Source organism: Tetranychus urticae, chromosome 2, assembly GCF_039701765.1.
Source record: "Tetranychus urticae isolate SD_2017Ah chromosome 2, NJAU_TeUrti_SD_1.0, whole genome shotgun sequence".
NCBI classification, from domain to species: Eukaryota; Metazoa; Arthropoda; class Arachnida; order Trombidiformes; family Tetranychidae; genus Tetranychus; species Tetranychus urticae.
In genome coordinates this window covers 20,137,773-20,153,298 of record NC_142959.1, presented here as the reverse complement: position 1 = coordinate 20,153,298, position 15,526 = coordinate 20,137,773, and the positions used below count along the sequence as shown (strand labels likewise).

General features: G+C 32.9%; 2 protein-coding genes across 3 annotated transcripts; both read right to left on the bottom strand.

The window, feature by feature from the left end:
- Nucleotides 1-2,480: 2,480 nt before the first annotated feature.
- Nucleotides 2,481-5,875, bottom strand: slgA (proline dehydrogenase slgA). Of its 2 annotated transcripts, none has more exons than XM_015939791.3 (7): nt 5,364-5,875; nt 4,808-5,013; nt 4,669-4,715; nt 3,747-4,399; nt 3,373-3,659; nt 3,202-3,290; nt 2,481-3,119 (listed from the first exon to the last, which is right to left on the bottom strand). In XM_015939791.3, exons 1-7 carry the CDS (start codon nt 5,718-5,720, stop codon nt 2,905-2,907), a joined length of 1,854 nt encoding a protein of 617 aa, XP_015795277.2. In that variant the 5' UTR covers nt 5,721-5,875; the 3' UTR covers nt 2,481-2,904. The 2 variants fall into 2 exon arrangements, with proteins under 2 accessions (XP_015795277.2, XP_015795278.2); XM_015939792.3 differs by having other exon boundaries at nt 3,747-4,396.
- Nucleotides 5,876-6,669: 794 nt separating this feature from the next.
- Nucleotides 6,670-14,573, bottom strand: hob (bridge-like lipid transfer protein family member hobbit). Its single transcript, XM_015939289.3, has 7 exons — nt 14,113-14,573; nt 13,903-14,026; nt 12,564-13,819; nt 12,348-12,474; nt 9,847-12,270; nt 9,660-9,778; nt 6,670-9,587 (listed from the first exon to the last, which is right to left on the bottom strand). Exons 1-7 carry the CDS (start codon nt 14,196-14,198, stop codon nt 6,869-6,871), a joined length of 6,855 nt encoding a protein of 2,284 aa, XP_015794775.2. The 5' UTR covers nt 14,199-14,573; the 3' UTR covers nt 6,670-6,868.
- Nucleotides 14,574-15,526: the final 953 nt, after the last annotated feature.

Sequence of the window (15,526 nt, the reverse complement as noted above, 5' to 3'; positions counted from 1 at the left end):
TTAAATGATTAAATGGTCACTAACATGATTATATAATTGAGCATTTGGCTTTAATTCCTGAACACTTTGAATGACATTTGATTTTGTCACAGCCTCCAGTAGCTTTTGTTAACATTTAAAGTTGAACCATTCAGCTAATTGATACAAATTTCAAATTAATCATGTTAGTAGTGCCAATAGTAACTGTTGCCGTCTTCTCTAAAGTAAATAATATTACACCAAATTATATAATCATTTTCACAATTGTATAATCGTATGAAAAAGACTAATAGTGAAATTTTTTTGCATATCTAGTTTACTGCAGTCAATAAATAGATTAACAGCACTCATTACAAGTTTATGGTCAACAATGGGAGTCTTTTTTATAGCCACATCAAGCTATTAATACAATGTAAGAAAAGCTATTTATTTCACGCTGAGTCCTCATTGAGCTTGATCGAGTTATAACTAGACTTCACTGCAACAAATGCAATGTCTTTTGCAATTACAAATCCATTTTTGCAATCCCAAGAGGTGTGCGAATTAAAATGAATCATCAAGTGAAAATACATAGACAATTGATTGAAATAGACGTGAGTGAATTTCTGACGGCAATCACTCTAATATTTATGAGTAGGTTATCGTCCAAACTTTGGTCATTCTAGTCTGCAGCCAATTTACTAATCTCAGCCTCTTTATATGAATTGAATATATTGTTTCCGTCTGGGAATCATCTTGATATTAATAATTGAACCTGTTGGAGATACAGTCATTTCCCAATGTCCAATTGTCACACAATTACCATTCAAAAAGCGTTTTCTTTGAGCAAGATTTCAACAAAATTTAACCTGTTCAAAATTCAGTGTAAAAAAGATGATGACAACATAAAATATCAAAGTTTGGATAATTTGGTTATTGTGACAAAACTCTAACTACAAAAGCTATAAGAAGTTATCCCAACTTACGTGACATCTTGACAGTTATTAATCAATTATTATCATTAATATTAATCAAAGTAATTACTGATTTTCAATTTTCATTTCTGATTAATCATTAATGCCTAATACAACCCCATCTACGTATATTTGCAGCAAGTTATCTTCGCGATTAATCGATTAAATTTATTTATGAAAATATACTCACAAAGCTACGAAAATAACATCTACAAATAAAGTTGTTAAAGTTTAGTGAAAAGTCGAGTCAATTTTTAACGAGCATTGTGGATCTTAATCATGTAACCTTGAGTTATTATGCATCGAATGACAAAGTTATAATAGATATGAGAATCACCATGACAATCAATAAGTTTCTGATACTGATAGGAAACTCTTCATTTAAAGTGGACAAAATTTGTTTATTTCAAGTATTTTCACTGATCAACTTGCTTGGTAAACTTGTTTTCATTTACGATTCAGTCTTTCGATTGCACCTTTTGCATTTATCCTTAGTTGGTCAAAATGATGTCTCCTTTTCATCAGTTAACCTTACTTTTATTTTGTTTCACCCTTTATCCAAGTTATTCAGTTGGTGATCCTGATAGTATAATAAGCTTCAATGTCTACCGTAACGGAACCAAGACTTATGGACACTTCAAAGTTCCAAGTATGCAAATTAAAAGTGACTTCTTCCTTCATCAGCGAAACGAAACTCACATGCAATTTGATATCTTCTCAAAGGAACCGCACCATTTCGCCATTAGTTCTAATCTCGCCGTAACACAAGAAGCTGGTGTTATGAACTTCAAAGGACAAATCAATGATTTTGCCCGCGGCTTAGCTCAAGTAGTCAGTTTTGACACAAATATATCTATGGTAGAAGGACATAAACTTGAATCCAAAATTGACTTTAATATACCAAATACAATCAATGGCACTTATTTGTTCAATTTAAGAGCTAGACCCGACCAGAACGCCTGCTTCCCACTCAAGTTTGCACACAATTTGACAACTTATCCACCTGGTTTAATTGACTACAATTCTGGTATCAAAGGTACTTGTGGTTCAAATGGTGATACCAATGTAGATTTAGATGTGTCTTTAAAATCAAATGAATGGAGTTGGTTGAATACTGATTTGAAACAATTCTGGTTCTTCAATCCAAATGGAGGCTATGAATCAATGAATGCCACTAATTCTGCCTATGATATTGATGTTGTCGCTAACTGGACCAATGCACCACATGTTAAGAAATTCAAAATGGCCAGCTTTAGAAGCAAAACAAACCAATACCCCAGTTTTAGGATAAAATACTTGGTCGATGGAGAGGACAAGAAAATGCTTTACGAGAAAATTTAATTCAAATATTGAATAGTATTTGAACAAGACCGATCAAATATCCCAATAATGATTATTAAAATTGGCAGAAGTAAAATTTGCTAATGAATTTTAGTAGATATTTCTTGTATTTCTGACAATATTTGCATTTAAACACAAAAAATACTTGATTAAAAAATTGCTCTTAAAATTCCGGAAAAAATTACACTTGATTATACAGACAGGAAATTAAGATCTTGATTTTTTCATTAAAAAATTTATTTACATTTTCTTGTCAAAATTTCAGGATGATTTATCCCGGATTCAAATCGGAACAAGAAATTATTTCAGAAACCATTTGAGCGCAATTTTTAATCAAAATGATCCCAAATAGTTTAATGCTCAATAAGTTTAATAGTCAACTAAACACGATGAAAGTTGTCTAAATAATTATGTAAATCTAATGGAAAAGGTTAAACCTTTATTGAATGTGAACAATTTTGCATTATTCTTGAAATAGAGTCGTTAACAGTCCATGTTTCATGGTGAGTCCAATTAGGAGCATTTGAATAAGCTTGAAATCGCCTGAGCGTTATCAATTGTTTTGACATTCGTGTACGATGAAAGAATATGAATTGTTTGGTGAAAATATCTATTTAGAGCACCTTAGATATTAAATAGTTGATGCGGAATTATAATGTGCCTCGGGCTTGTAGAACCATTCTCCCGATATGAATCGTCGAACAATTTCTTTTCTAATTAGAGTACGTTCACGTGTTGCCTTAGCTAGAACACTCGAATTTTCAATCGCTCTTCTGGATAAATATGGTAAAACTTCATCGACCGGACCATATGGAATATATTTGTAGACTGAATATCCAGATTGACCTAAAATGGTGAAATAAACAGGAATAAGTTAATGAAAAGCTCATTTACTTTCATTGAAAGGAAGATTCAAATTAAGACTTACCTAATGAGAAAGAGATGTGATCACTCATAGCGTAGAGCTGACCGAAGCAAATTACTTTATGGGCAGGCAGAATCCCTAATTTAGCCATGCTGAACAAAAAAATAAAATAAGATTAAGTCTTCGTAGAACCTAGCTGTGAGCTTTTGATATTTTTTTGTTGGTGAATCTTACTTTTCAACGGCAAATCGTACAGTATCTTCATTGTGTGAAGCTACCATTATAGCGATTCGTTTTGATGCAGAATCTTTCTTAATTATCTCTCCCATAAGATGCGCAAGTGTTTTGTGGTACATAGCGGTTGTTGCTTCGAAATTTTCATTGATTGGATCTTCATAGCCAAGATTTTTAGCTCTTAATCTTTCTTGTTCCATATAAGCTCCTCTCACTAGTTTGGCACCGAAATAAAAGTCATTTGTATATGATAAATCAAGATCTAAAAGCATAGTATCAAAAGTATTCTGTGAAAATAGAAAACAGAATAAGGTTAAAAGTTAATCTTGATTGAAATAATTGCTACATTTTTGATATGCGAAATGAGGACTCACTTTGAGATAACATTGATAAGTATTGAAGACTATTGATTTGTTTTTGTTGTACTTTTTCATCATTTCAATGGTAATTCGGTTGATAGCTGGTTGAAGATAGGTTTGCTCAGCATCAATCATTATCCTAACATCAGTATCATGTGCATGTTTTGCAATTGTTTCAATTCGTCTGATCAAATTACAAAACATTTCTTCCTCTTCTTGATCAAAAAGAGCTTTGAATGGGACTTTATCACGTAAAGCATCCTTTTGACGGAAATAGTTGATAACATCTTCAAAAGAAATTAATTGATTCCATGAAAGCAGGTTCAACATCATCCGATGATTTTCGCTGTAATCATTGGGTATAGAATTGTTAGCTTCTTGAACATTTGTTTGCTTATTTAGAGAATCAGATAAATTCAGAAAATGTTTAGTCTCCATAATGGCCTTAGATAGTTTGAGAAGCAGCTGAGGGCGGCAAAGAGCAGTCAATTTTATTGCAGCAAATCCAGTTTGATTTGTAATATTGGCAACTGAGTCAATACAGTTTAAAAATATTTCCATATTTTTTTCACATTGAGCTTCACTGAGATAGAAATAACTTCGAGCGGTTGCACGAAATTTTCTTGCATCGGAATAATCAGATTCAACCACAAATGATTTCAAAGCTTCTAGATATGACAAAAAAACAAAATAAAACAAAAATTAATTTATCAAGTTAGGCAAGACAATTGATCAGAAAAAATAAAAAATTGATTCAATAAAATAAAGAATGAGTAATTTTTATAAAGTAAATCTGTAGATAGGTGCTTTAAAATCAACGCATTGGTATTTATATCTGTCATTGTTGTCATAAAATGAAAACGTATTGAAGTAAATATTTTATAATAAATATTTATTATACTGCTTTGACTTTTGTGTCTATAAAGGGTGTAAATACCTCCAGTTTCTGTGTTTCCGAGTGATTTCCCATTTTGATCTGATGATCTTTAAAAGAGAAAGAAAAAGGTTTGAATAAAAAATGGCAATAAATAGATAAGTGAGACAAAATATTGATGTTTTGGGTAAGTAAGACTTACTTTTTTACTTGACTAGATGTGTCTTCTTGTATTTCATCTTCAGCACTGTAATCTAGAATTGATTTAACGCCAAATTCACGGATATGTTTAATTTTTGGGCTCATCTCTGTCTCGTTTTCACCTGCGACAAAATGTCCATAGAAGGTTGCTTTCATTAAAGAACGAAATAGTCGACGTCCTAAGACCTTTTGGCCAATTTTGATCAGCTTTAGATAAAAGAGAGCAAATTGTCAATTAGCTGGCAATGGAGACATAAAAAATTTGATAAATACTGTACACACAGAAAAAAGATCACAAAGATTAAGGCAAAGAAAATGTATCAATAGTGTGTGAGATTTTATTTTGGAGGGAAATAAGATATACTTTAAGATTATCCTGTCAATTTTAAAGATTAAACAGCTGAAAAACTATATTTCTTGGAGTTTTGATAGCTGAATGACTATGACTCGAAAATTGGTCAAAAATTAAAAATGCAAAAATATCAATAGAAGGCTGTTACAACCAAAAGTAAAGTTTATTTTGGCTAATGGGATTCGGATAACAAAAGGTAACTTACTTTTTGATGATTGTCAACAAGTAAAGGGTAAGAGCACAGCTTGAGAACAATCATAGCCCTCATTAATTCAGAACTCTTTTTACTTTTAAAGCATTCTTTAGTATTGTTGAAGGTTAAATCAATAATCTGATGTGCTACTGTTGATCTTGATTTTATCTCCTCAGAAGATTGTCCAATTTCTTGGGATTGTACATGATGGTGGTGATGATCATCTTCCAATTTAGTCACCGAAGCTGCTGAAGATGCCTTCAATCGAGTCATGTTAAGCCGACCAAATGTTTGTTTTCCTGTGGATTTTACTGAAGCAGGTAACACAATAATCCTGTTACACAATCTTGAATAATTTAAGGAAGCCATGGGAATATTTTATACAGAATAGCAATGAAAAAGTAAAGTTGATACACAAAATAACAGGGTTAAAACCAACAACAAGTAAAAATACAACTAGAACCAAATAGTCAAAAGGTGATGATTAAAAAGTTAAAAATTGACACAGCAACTTAAACCCAACTCTGACAAAATGAAAGCAATTTCAAGGTTTTTCAGACGAGAAACGAGAAAAATGATGATAGCGAAAAACAGACAGAAAAGAAAGATAACTCTAAAAGTAGGGGTGGCATAGTTATACTAACACACACAATTCAAGGTTTATGAAGATGAAGCGAGAGATATCTAAAGGGTTTTTTATTTTCTCTGGCTTATTCATTTGTTCAGTGATAGAAAGTCAATTACGTTTTTATTTGGCAGTTTAATGAGCTTTTGCAATGCTAACATTCAAAGGCAAAGTGTTACTCTTGATATTGATTAATATTAAAATAGATAGAATATGTATTTATCAGCTAAAGATATCAAACGATATCGATCAATGAGTTTTGATTAGCAATTGATTAGATGGTTGTCAATGGTGAAACAGTTTTGTTTGAGGAAAGATATTCGTATAAGCATTCTAATCTTTATCTAGCAACGCGTGTAAAATGGCTGATTTATTTAGTTAATAATGATGATTTACAATTGTCAAGTGTAGCGATTTGGTAGATAAATTGCCCTTTATTAATACCTCCAACGACTGTGATTAATATCAAGTTCTTAGGTTGATATTTAGTAGATAGTATTATATTTACCGAAAATTGGGGATTATTTTAGCATGTTATGAACGGTAATTTTTTGTCGATTGTAAATGTTGATCAAAGTCACATCTCAACAATCATGAGTAGGGAGAAATTCATTTTTCATGATTGTTTTGGGGAAGGTTGAATAAATTGTTAGTCATCTTGTGATAAATAATGTAAAGGGCAAATGTACAATGTAATTTGAGAACTGGATTCAATTCTACAAAAATAACAGTTAATTTAATAAAAAAATGTTTTTAGATGATCACATCATGTTTTACAACAGTACTTAACATGATTGTAAAATTAACAACAAAAAATTAAGTTCTCTTTTTTACTAATTACTAAAAATTTCACTTCATTTCATAATTTTTTTTTCCACCTGCAATGTTGATTTCATTTCCTATGACTGTCTTTGCGATGAGTGAATATTGATAAACCTTTGAAAGTTCTTTCTGAACTTTTGTTGCTTGGAACAGCAATTTCACCCAAAAGTAATTTTGCTTTACGCTCTTCCTCTTCTTTCGGTGGCTTGGAATCTTCTAATTTTGAATCTTCGACTTGATGATTGTTGGTAATTGATGAAAACGTTGGTGTAATCCATAATTTTTGTTTCAATGCTTGAGATAATAGACGATGTTTAGATTCTCTCTTAATAGCATTTATTAAATCTAACCATTCCCAGGTTTGATTATGATACTCAATGGTTGGTAAAATGAATTTGAAATCTTGAATGTTTCCAATGTTTTTATCTTTGTAAGAGACTCTCAACGGAACCTCAGTGATTTTAATGTAAGCAAATGTTTTATTACGTTGAGCCCGTTGTCTCATCTTTTCAACATCATCAGGTACTAATGGTTTGGCCAAAGATAAAGTCGATGATGTAGTTGACGATGAAGGAAGGGAATTACTTCCATTGGAAAGGCTTTTAGGCTGTTTTGCTCTTCTTTTCCCAGTTCCAGTGATTGATATACTATCTGCACCTTTACTTTTACCAGAAACACTTACAACAGCAGATCCAGTTTGACCAACAGCTCCAACACTTACGACTGAATAAGATGGTTCAATAGTTCTATTATCGTCTTGATTGAAGAAAAAGTTCTCCAAACATTTATAAAATTTATAAGTAACAACCAAATTTAGAGGAATAACGTTAACTTCAAAATGCTCCTTTATTGGTATACCATTTTGAGGAGGGGATTCCCGACAATAAACTCTTAATGCTCTCCTGGAGTCGATTGGAATATGTGGCTTTGCAGGAGCTGGTTCTAAGACTATGGGATGTTTCTGGTTAGGAATTAAATTGGAAACTTTGATGTAGCCAAGTTCAAGACTATGTTCAAACGAATCATCACTTTTAACCACTTTTGTGTAAATGAAATTATTTAATTCAACCTTTGCAAGTCCCATTTGTCCGTCAGTTTCAGTCAACTTCCAACAAGCTTGCTTGAAACAAATCTCGATTCGTCGAGCGACACTAACAAGCTCTTGATTAGCTTCACCTTCCTGTGACACTGATGAATTTTCTCTCGATTTATCAGCTGTTAACTGAGATTCTTTGAAAAGATTGATCATTAATGTCAACTCTTCATTAGTTCTATTAATTTTCTCCTTTAGAGCCATTATTTGCCTTTCATATACAGCCAATTCTTCAGTCATTGAGCCATTCTCGACTCCTGATGCAGTCTTTTCATCAAGCAAAGCCTTTTGTAAATAATAACTTTCCTTTTCCACTTGCTTTAATCGAGCAATCATTGCTCTTAAATTATCTTGATAGACAAGAATAGGTCCTCTTAATGATTCAGTTGGATCGAGAACTGATTTAAATTTCATTCGTTGTAAATTCTCAAACGCTTCTCGTCGATGTGGTTCAACATAGAGTAGTAGATTGTTAACTAAGTCCATAATCATGGCAAACTGTTGAGAGTTGGTGTAAATTTCAAGATCGTGATGATTCATTGTAAACGAATCAACAGCTATTTCTTTGTCCCACGGTTCCAAGTTCAAAACATCATCATCTTCCGGCAACGGTGGCGCTTTATCGACTATATCAGAAGGCACATCTTTGGAATAATTAACGTAGTAAAATTGACAAGAACACCTTGAAATAATACGTTGAAGTTGTATTGGGGAAGATGAAAGGATATCAGATCGACCGACAACTGGACTTACAACACCTCCTGCAGACTGACCACTACCAACTAAATCTGGAGGTTCGTTAATAGCACTGCAAGTTTTCTCTTCAATATTATCAACAGTTAACCAATCAATGTCCTCATCATTAGAGCATCGAGCATCTACTGTTGCATAATATTGCATACCTTCGATAGAACCAACGAGCGATGTTTTACTCAGCAATGTTCGATCTTTCCAAACTGGTGTATAAAGCTTTTGAACTATTTGTGTCTTGGAAGCACTAACAATCATGTAACCAAATGTTTCACAGCCTCTCAACATTACTTGAGAGTTAACCAATTCAATTAACCAATTTTTCTTGATTATATTTTCATCTGAACAGGCAGCTATTCCTCTAAGCTTTGGTTCTTCTGAGACAATGTCGCTTTCAACATCATCCGTGAAAACACCTTCTGGATTACTTTCTGAGTCAGCAATTAGTTTTTGGAGCATTGAAGCTGCATAATTTTTGTTTAAGGTGGAAGCCGGACTTGATGATTGAGGTTGATTAAGGTATTTTCCTTTAACAGGTGATCCTCCACAAAATCCTGTTTGACCATCGATACGAATACCTTTTAAGGCATCAGTCGATAAGTTACGCTTTAACTGTTCGGCATTCATATATAAGTCAAACAGAGAGACGGCAATGTCTCGATTTTGTTTTGTCCAAGCTCCTTTAAGTCCGTGAATAACTAAACGATGAGTTGGATCATTGAAGTCTTCATTAAATTCGTTTGGGCTCGTTGCTTCGGAAGAAACTCGATTATAAGACATCGTTTGGAAACTGACAAAGAAGTGGCGAATAGTTCCCCGTGATTCGTGGTGATCTTCAATGTCTTCTAGACTTGGAGTCATTTTGACAGAATCATTTTTACACAACCAAATTTCTACATCGCTAACTTCTGAATTCATGCAAGCTCCGTAAGAGACAGGTCTCGGTCTGTTGTAACAAATAGAAAAATAACAATTAATTAATGGGATACAATCAATAATTTAAATAAATAAATCATACCTCCTACAAAGTCCATCACCATAAGGTATAAAAGATATCTTGTGAATAGCACTGTGACTGAGTGAGCCTCCAAGAAACTCTAGACCTAATTGTTTGGACAAAGAGGACCAATAATAAACCTGAATAAAATGAGAATAAAAAAGGAGTTAAATTGCTGAACATAATACTAATAAAACCAATCGATTACCTTAAATTTCTTGAGACAAACAGTTAGTCTGATTTCTTTGAAAATTCGTGAGAAGGGCTTTTTTCTAGGTTTTATATTTCCAAAAAGTTTGCCACGTCTAGTAAGACGAGCAATACCTCGAAATATTGTTTTCTGATTTTCAAGCCATTTGAGAGTTGAACTGTAAAGCGTGATTGACGGCATTTGTTTTTGACAAACTTTAAGATTTTCAATGCAAATTTGAACCTTCAAATATTGTGATCTAAAAGCTCTATAAGAGTCCCAATTTTGATGAATTGAATAATCGGGAACTTTGTCAGCTGCATGAGGAGTCACCGAATGATGATCATAAGGATTACCAAGACATTCCCACATCAAATCAATAGTAATTCGGACATCGGGAAAGTTAAGAATTTTCCTTTCATCATATTTGGATGCTGTATGAACGAGAAGTCCAAGGTTACCAAAGACTACAATTTTACCAGTGATACATTCAATTTTGGGTGAAGCCAATGCTACTTCAATTATTTCAGTTGAATTATAAGGATTAAGAGATCCATGAAGGAAGAAAGATAAATTTCGACTGGTAACTCGAAGGGAACCATGAAATAAAAGCCTAAGACGATCCCACCAAGGAAGCGATGGACTTGGATCAACAGATGGTTTGATAATGGATTCAAAACACAGACTGATTTGTTGCAAGACAGGCTCCCAACAAGCACCATGAGTGTAACCAATTTGCTCGACATCGAATTGTAGATCATGGTAGAATTTAAGAGGAGACATTGAACGTTCGATAATTAAAGGAGTTAATCCAGGGCCAATATCTATTTCGCATTCTCGTTTAGATCGGAATCCAGCTTCTTTCTCTGCTCCAAGAAGAAGGCCACTTACTTTTAATGACTTGACATCAAGTAATGGCTTTGGAAAATCACGAAGTCGAGAACAGAATGAACCAATTGATCCTTGAACGAAACGACCCCAAAGGGTAACAAATTTGGTATCAGCTGGAAGAGGTGATTCTCTATCCAATCGTCGGGTAATTATTTCAACCAACTTATCGTAACCAGTTAAACTGGAGTCAGCTGCGATTTTCAATTCTAAATCTTCGACTGTGACTAGGAAGAGATGAGCTCGAGGTGGACTGGTTGCATATAATTTACGATGCCTCTCGATGTAAACATTTTCTTGTTTTTTCGATAGAGCAGCAAGTAATTCACTTAATTTGGCTTCAGTTAATGACATATTCTTTTTCTTGGATTCATCAATTTTCTCTCTCCACATTTGGATACGTTTTTTACTTTCATGGTATTCGTCTTCCATAAGTTCATAATTATCACGAAGTTTCACTTCAAATGGATCATCACCAACTTCAAGGGTAATGGTTTTCACTTTTATCACGAGATCACACTTGACCTCATCTCGGGTTGGTTCAGATGAAGAGTGATATTTTCTGAGCCATTTCATGTTAGCGACAAACTTTTCATTAAATATTTCAGCGAAATTAAATTTATAGGGAAACACTAGCTTAATGCTTTCAATTGAAATCCCGCAAACATTATTTCGGGTCAAATTAAGAGGTTTACCTGAATCACCGAAATCTTTACGGTTAATTAAAGAGCTACTCTCTACTTCTGGTAATCTAGTAAAGCGAAGCTGCTCAAATTTTGCAATCACATGTCCATCAATTACGAGAGAAACAGGACTGTCTGCTCTAAACGATATACGATCACCTGAAGGCATTGTTAAACTCATCAATGGAAATTCGAGGAAAACCGTTTGTCCCTGATTGGAAACTAGAGCACCAATTCGGACATTGTCACCTAATTTGATAGTCGTCATAGTGATGAGATTCTTTTTAGTTGAATTTGGTGGGGAAGGTGTTGCTCTTGAAGATGATGACTTAAGTAAACTCCAAATAGAACGAATTTTCTGATAAGATTGAACAACATTAATATGGAAAGATACATTCCAGAGAAGGTAAACATCATCTGAGAAGGTGAATGATCTTTCATGATTTAGGTGATCAAGATTGAAAGTGAAATCAGATGAGTAGAGCTGCCTTTGGTCAATGTCAGCTGAATTAATTGCATCAGAATCAACTAATGGTGTCAATGAGTAAATTTCTGAGTTTTTTAAGGCCACAACAATCCGATTGGTGTCAATATTAAGGTAGGACGATTTTATGCATAGTTTCAATTTTTCAGCAACTGCAATAAGGCCATTCAGTTTCAAACTGAAAATGGCTGATTTAAATATCGAAGAAGTGCTATTCGTTTCGTTTTCTCGCATATTTGTATCGTTGGGATTTGTAATCTTTAGTTGATTAAATGCTTCCTTTGCAGTGGTTAATCTTTGGAGCATACATTGGAAACAGTCAATGTCAACAATAGGGTCCTCAATACTGCAATTTACCATAGAATTTGATAATAAAGTATGACTCAGCTGTAAATAAAGGAAGAAAAACAAATTGATTCATTATACTTTCTATTTATCGATTGATTGTTTAAATTGCTGGTTACCTTGAAGTGACATGTTTGCCAGACTAGTATATCTTTTGTTAGAACAGTAGGAGAGGAGCTTGTTTTGGAATTTTGTGCAGATAAGGTTCGTTCCAAGCAACTGAAGTTATCCAAACGGAATTCAAAGCTGAAAAAACAGAAACAATAAACATTTAGAGCAAAATTAAGCAAATAAACTAATGTAATTAATGTAAAGAAATTAAATATAAAAATTACCTTAATTCTTGTCTAATAGGGTCTGGATCGATGTTAGCAGTGATTTTACCCGTCCGAACAGAATTAATTAAGCATATCGAAGTACATGCTGGGTTATATTCAATGGAAACATCTTTGAATTCTGTTTCAAAGGATAATTTAACTCTTGGACTTTCACGTCGCAAAATTTTAGATAGAAAATCATCCTTGGTATTCATTGGTTTATTCATTGGATTAGTCATTTGGGTGAAAATTTTTGATGACGATGGTGGGTAAGAAGATGATGATGTAAAACGATAAACAAGATCAATCCATTTTAAAAACTCCATTTCATTATAATTTACATGCAGAGAAATAATTTCCGAATGGTTGGTAATCTTGATACATTGATTAATTGAGCTTTCCTCTTGAATCTTGGCTTGGAAAGAAAATTTTGCTAATGATGCAATGCTGTTTGGATCATCACTACTACCATCACTAATAAATGTTGACAAACCGCTGACAGTAATTTCAACATTAACATCGTTGATGGACTTTTTATCGATTCGAAATTCACTTTTGTCATTTTTAACAGTTAAAATATGTCCACTTTCAGAGCGAATCAGTTGCAAAATTGAATCATCACAAGCAAAGGTGATATCATTAAAATGTTGTAGAAAATAGGATGATTTGAGAAAATTTTTAGTGGTCTTAGGTTCTTGAGGTGATTTATAAGAAGAATTTTTGGCGAATATATCAACCAAGTACTCGTGGACATTGATTTTGAGACCGGACAAATGGACGTTTACATTGGTTTTATCTTCATTGAAAATGAGTTCTACTTGTGAATCAAGACAAAAGCCAGTCACGAAGTTTAAGTCTGAAGTGGAAAGAGCATCGCGGTTGGACTTATCGAGTTGTCCATCCACTTTTTGAGCAGAGCACTTCAAAATTAATGCTGAGCCCTTATTATAGTAGAAAATATTGAGACCTTTAACACTCATGTTGAGCATACAATTGACATCACTGTTTTTTGAGTTGATTGAAGCTTGGTGCAGGTTTATGTCGTTAACATTGATTGAGAAAAATCTCAAATAACGTAACCAACGGAGTTGTTTGATAAAATTCGTTTCATCATTAACACTATTATTCTGGATAGCAGCATCCTTTTTTGGTGTTTCCTTTATATCACTGTGATTACTTCTACCCTCAATGCGACAACCGTTGATATTGATTCCAAAAAGAGCGTGACTGTTTGAGTTGATAAGATGAAGCGAAAGCCATACAAAATCAATCTCCTATATTTATAGAGAGAATTAAAATGAGAATTAGTGGTTAAATGTCGGATGAATCAAAAGATTTGGAAAAAATGTAAACATACAATTTTATAACCATCAGGTGATACCAAAGATATACCATTAAGTTGGAAGAATCTGATTCCATTGATTCTCAAAGTAGAACCATATCTTGTTTTAAGTAGCCATGACAGTGCGAAAAGAAATAGCCTGAAAAACAGAAATTGAAAATTATTAAGATATAAGCTGATTAAATTAGCATAACAACCAATAGTAATTATAACTCGTTTACTCACCATATACTAATCCATGATATGATTGGTATTAAAGAAACTATGATGAGTGAATTTGTGTGAAAATAGAGGTCGATTAAACTGTACATTGCGATGAGGATGATGATCTAAGTGACACTTAAATTAAAAACCAAGGTTAAACCGGCAAGTACATCACTTATAAACGAGAGTGTAAAAAATAAGCACAATCCATCAAGTAGACCAATCTTCATAACCACATTGATGTGAACACAAAATGTCTCCAATTTGATTTTCTTTCAATGGATTGTACATAAAGAGTAAAAAATGTTTCAGGCTGATTGAACAAAATTTCATCTGATTAAAACAAAAAAGCGTATTATCTGAAAGAATAAATAGATTATGGAAACGTCAAATGTTAACAGCAATCAAAATTCATCTCATTTGTACCAGGAGAACCCAAGATTTGTTGGTAAACAAACCGCATAACACGCACATTTTTAAGGCGGCAACTATGAAATTATTAAAAATATATTTGATTTTACAAAAAGATTTGAAAGACAAATTAGATAATCACAAATAATTACTAAAAATTAACAATGAAGGTTAAATTTATTAAATAACACAATTCATGACCACAACCTAAATTACTAAGCGTTAACGTGGAAATTATTGAAATGCATAAAATAAAAGTTGTTCAATTCAAGGTTAATTTTTATTTCCAATACATATTGACTTATTTTTCTCTCCTTTTTCATGTTACTATTATATTATTCATGGTATCACATTAATAATATCTAAAAATAAAATATTTATACAAAAGTTTTACAATCATTAAACAGCTAAGGTATCAATGATGATATCAATCAAAAATTTAAATACGAGCCACTTTTCCTGATCAATACCTGAGGATTTGTTGTCTAAACAAGTCTTGTGTTTTAATTATGATTTGTTTTTGTGCTTATTCAGTCAATTCAGCTTTGTGATGTTATGACGAATGGTTAAAAACACAGACAAAGGCATGTAATTAGAGGAGATGAAAACATATGAATACATGACTGTTTAACAGGCGATCATAAAATAATCCACTGTTGTTTTTTTCATGCTAGAAAAAAAGAGATCTGGTTTGGTGTACAAGTCCAATACATTTTATTGTCATTCACAGGATTGAGGATTTCGATTTCTCTACGGAAAATTATCGATTGAAAGTTTAAACGAATTAAAAATATTAAAATTTTCACATTTGTAAAATCATTGAAGGAAAATGATATTTTTGATGTTGCCATATTTGAATGGTAATGAGCGTGCTCGCCCGAGCAATGACACGACGCTATCGTCTGGGATTATGACTGAATGCCTCTAATTCAGAACCTTTTCATCATTGTTAGTACTGTAACCAACAAACAGTGTTCATTGTAATAACTTTGCTGAGTTACCGGAAAAAGAAAATCTATGCAAA